Source organism: Penaeus chinensis, chromosome 43 (assembly GCF_019202785.1).
Source record: "Penaeus chinensis breed Huanghai No. 1 chromosome 43, ASM1920278v2, whole genome shotgun sequence".
Lineage (NCBI taxonomy): Eukaryota > Metazoa > Arthropoda > Malacostraca > Decapoda > Penaeidae > Penaeus > Penaeus chinensis.
In genome coordinates this window covers 16980262-16983658 of record NC_061861.1, presented here as the reverse complement: position 1 = coordinate 16983658, position 3397 = coordinate 16980262, and the positions used below count along the sequence as shown (strand labels likewise).

At 46.2% G+C, this 3397-nt stretch overlaps 1 protein-coding gene across 2 annotated transcripts in view; it reads left to right on the top strand.

Annotated features, from left to right (window-relative positions):
- The window catches only part of LOC125024575 (glutamine-dependent NAD(+) synthetase-like), a gene marked incomplete at its 5' end in the record, with an annotated part of 12266 nt that extends 9345 nt beyond the window's left edge, over positions 1-2921 (top strand). For both annotated transcript variants that reach the window (XM_047612380.1, XM_047612379.1), the window contains 2 exon segments: positions 1167-1379; positions 2760-2921. Coding sequence is in view for 1 of the 2 variants with exons in the window: in XM_047612379.1 (XP_047468335.1) it covers positions 1167-1220 (54 nt within the window).
- Positions 2922-3397: the final 476 nt, after the last annotated feature.

The following is a 3397-nucleotide window of genomic DNA, read 5'->3' as shown; positions in this document are numbered from 1 at the left end:
CCGACTGACCATATTCAATCCGCGATAAGCCTGGTATCTATCGACATCCCGGGCGAAGTCTATCGGGGGGAAAAGATGGCATCCTTTCCTTCCCTTTGTACTGTCTGTTCGAGTCATTGATCGGCCTGTTTTCAGTCTGTGGATTATCTGCTTATGGCTGCGAGGTAGTGGAGGAGGAGGAGATGGAGGTGGTGGAGGAGGGAGAGAGGTGGAGGAGGAGGGAAAGAGGTGGTGGTGGTGGAGGAAGGCAGGTGGTGGAGGAGGGAAAGAGTGGTGGAGGAAGGGAGGTGGAGGAAGAGAGATGGTGGAGGAGGTGGAGGAGGAGATGGAGGTGGTGGAGGAGGGAGAGAGGTGGTGGAGGTGGAGATGGAGTGGTGGAGGAGGGAGAGAGGTAGTGGAGGAGGTGGAGGTGGAGATGGAGGTGGTGGAGGAGGGAGAGGAGGTGGAGGTGGAGATGGAGGTGAAGGAGGAGGGAGAGAGGTGGAGGTGGAAGAAGGGAGGTGGATGAAGGGAGGTGGTGGAGAAGGAGGAGATGGAGGTAGTCGAGGAGGGAGAGATGTGGTGGAGGTGGAGATGGTGGTGGTGGAGGAGGGAGAGAGGTGGAGGAAGAGGAGATGGTGGGAGAGAGGTGTTGGAGGAAGTGGAAGTGGAGGCGGTGGAGGTGGAGGGAGGGAGATAGAGGAGGAATAGAGGTGGGGGAGAAATTCATACAAAGGATATATATCGTAGAAACAAGGAAATAAAGCATAGTCACAGTAAACACGAATAAATAGATAAATAAGTAGATAGAGAAGTAGATTCGTAGATGACTAAGTAGATAAGACAGATAAAAAACTAGATAGATAGACAAACAAATAACTAGATAGATAGACAGATAAATAAATGAATCGATAGATATATAAAGACGCCTTTGACCAAATCATATTCCTCGTCAGATACAAATCAACAGGATCTTTGCTTACAGACGAGATTCAGACACTTGTACGAAACGTCATTCTCTATCCCGTTTATATGGTTCATTCCCTCTTTCACAACACATTACTCTTTTCTCCAATTATTCTTCCATCCCCGAGTTATCTAACACGTCATCACCTCTTCTTCCATCCATCCCTTTTGTCTTGCTCTCTCCTATTTACCTCCTTACACACCCTCTTTTTATCACCCAGGCCTCGAGGGAAGAAGAAGACGAAAGAGAAAAAGGGATCAGAGAAACAGCCTGAAGATACCTCTGGCCGTCTCCTCGTCCTGACCTCGGCGAACTGTGACCTCCTGGCGAGCGGGAAATGGGTCAAATTTGGTCAGTTTTCCGGAGATGTGAACCTGGTTGGGAGGTTTCCGGAGGAGGTGGTGGAGGGGGCGATCGAGAGGGCCACGCGCAGGTGAGGTGGAGGTGTAGGTGGTGGTGGTGGAGGTGGAGGTGGTGGAGGAAGGGAGGTGGAGGAGGGGGAGGTGGAGGAGGAAGGGAGGTGGTGGAGGTGGAGATGGAGGAGAAAGGGAGGTGGTGGAGGGGGAGGTGGAAGAGGAAGGGAGGTGGAGGAGGAAGGGAGGTGGTGGAGGGGGAGGTGGAGGAGGGGGAGGTGGAGGAGGAAGGGAGGTGGAGGAGGGGGAGGTGGAGGAGGAAGGGAGGTGGTGGAGGAAGGGAGGTGGAGGAGGAAGGGAGGTGGTGGAGGGGGAGGTGGAGGAGGGGGAGGTGGAGGAGGGGGAGGTGGAGGAGGGGGAGGTGGAGGAGGAAGGGTGGTGGAGGAGGAAGGGAGGTGGTGGAGGAAGGGAGGTGAAGGAGGAAGGGAGATGGTGGAGTGGGAGGTGGAGGAATAGAGGTGGTGGTGGAGGAGTTGGAGGAGGAAGGGAGGTGGAGGAGGTGGAGGTGATGGAGATGGAGAAGACGGAGGAATGGAAATGAAAGTAGAAGAGGTTTAAGTGGAGGAGGAAGAGAGGTGGTAATGATAATGCTAATGCTAATAAAAAATAACAAAATATTGGCAATAATAGTAATAATGATAATAAAAAAGAAAATAATGATGATGATAATAATGGTAATAGTAATAATAATTGTAGTGATAGCAACAATAATAATAGTGACAATGATAATGGTAATAATGATAATAATAACAATAATGACAATAATAATAATAATAATAATAATAATAATAATAACAATAAGATAATAACAATAATAATTGTGATAATGATAATGATAATACCAGTAATGAAAAAATAATGATAATACTAGTAATTAAAAAATAATGATAATAATAATAATAGTAAAGATAAAATAATGACAATGATGATAATAGTAATAAGAACAATAAATCGTAATCATATTATTAACAATAATCGTGTTAAAAATGATCATGCGAATAATGATTGTGTTTTCTCTCATCTTCCCTTTTAATATAAATAATTTTCATTTCTTTTCTTTCCCTTTTCTTTCACTCACTTTATTAATTTTTTTTTCTGTTATTATTTTCTCTCATCTTTCTTTTATTAAGAATGTTTTTCACTTCTTCTCTTTTCATTCTCTTTCTCCTTCTTTATTCCCCTTTTTCTGTTATTCCTTTCTCTCACCTTTCGTAAAAGAATAATATTTTTATTTTCTTCTCTTTTTTCTTTTCTTTATCCCTCTTCATTTCCCATTTTCCGTTATTTATTCCTCCCATTTTTATAGAATATTTTTATTTTCTTCTCTTTTCCTTTTCTTTCATCTTTCTTTCTATTCCCATTTCTTCTGTTCTTATTCTTTTCTCTTTTTTCTCCCACAGCTTCGCCCTGCCTTCTCTCGCTGACATTCTTTCCGAACACGAGAAGAGGAGGAAGAAAATAAAGAACTACGGAGAAAGAATAGGAGAAGGGAGAGAAGAAGAAGTAGGAGAAGGAAAAGAAAGAGAATTAAGAAAAGGAGAAGAAGAAGAAGAAGAAGAAGGAAGAGAAGTAGTTAAAGGAATAGGAATAGAAGAAGAAAGAAAAGGAGAAACAAACGAAAGAGAAACAGGAGAAACAACAAGAGAAGAAGAAGGCATAGAAGGAGAAAAAGGAGTGCCAGACGGTGCCATGAGTATGGAAGAAGTGGCACTGTGCCGCCAGCTACAGTATGGCGAAGGAACCGGACCTTACTCCATGTTTGGCAAACTCTGCTGGCTGTGGGGGGAGAGGCGGGCAGCACAGGAGGTGAGGAACGGGGAGGTGGAGGGAGGTGGAGGGAGGTGGAGGGGGAGGTGGAGGGAGGTGGAGGGGGAGGGGGAAGGAGGTGAGGAAGGGGGAGGTGGAGGGAGAGGCGGGCAGCACAGGAGGTGAGGAACGGGGAGGTGGAGGGAGGTGGAGTGGGAGGTGGAGGGAGGTTAGGAAGGAGGAGGTGGAGGGAGGTGAGGAAGGGGGAGGTGGAGGGAGGTGGAGGGGGGGG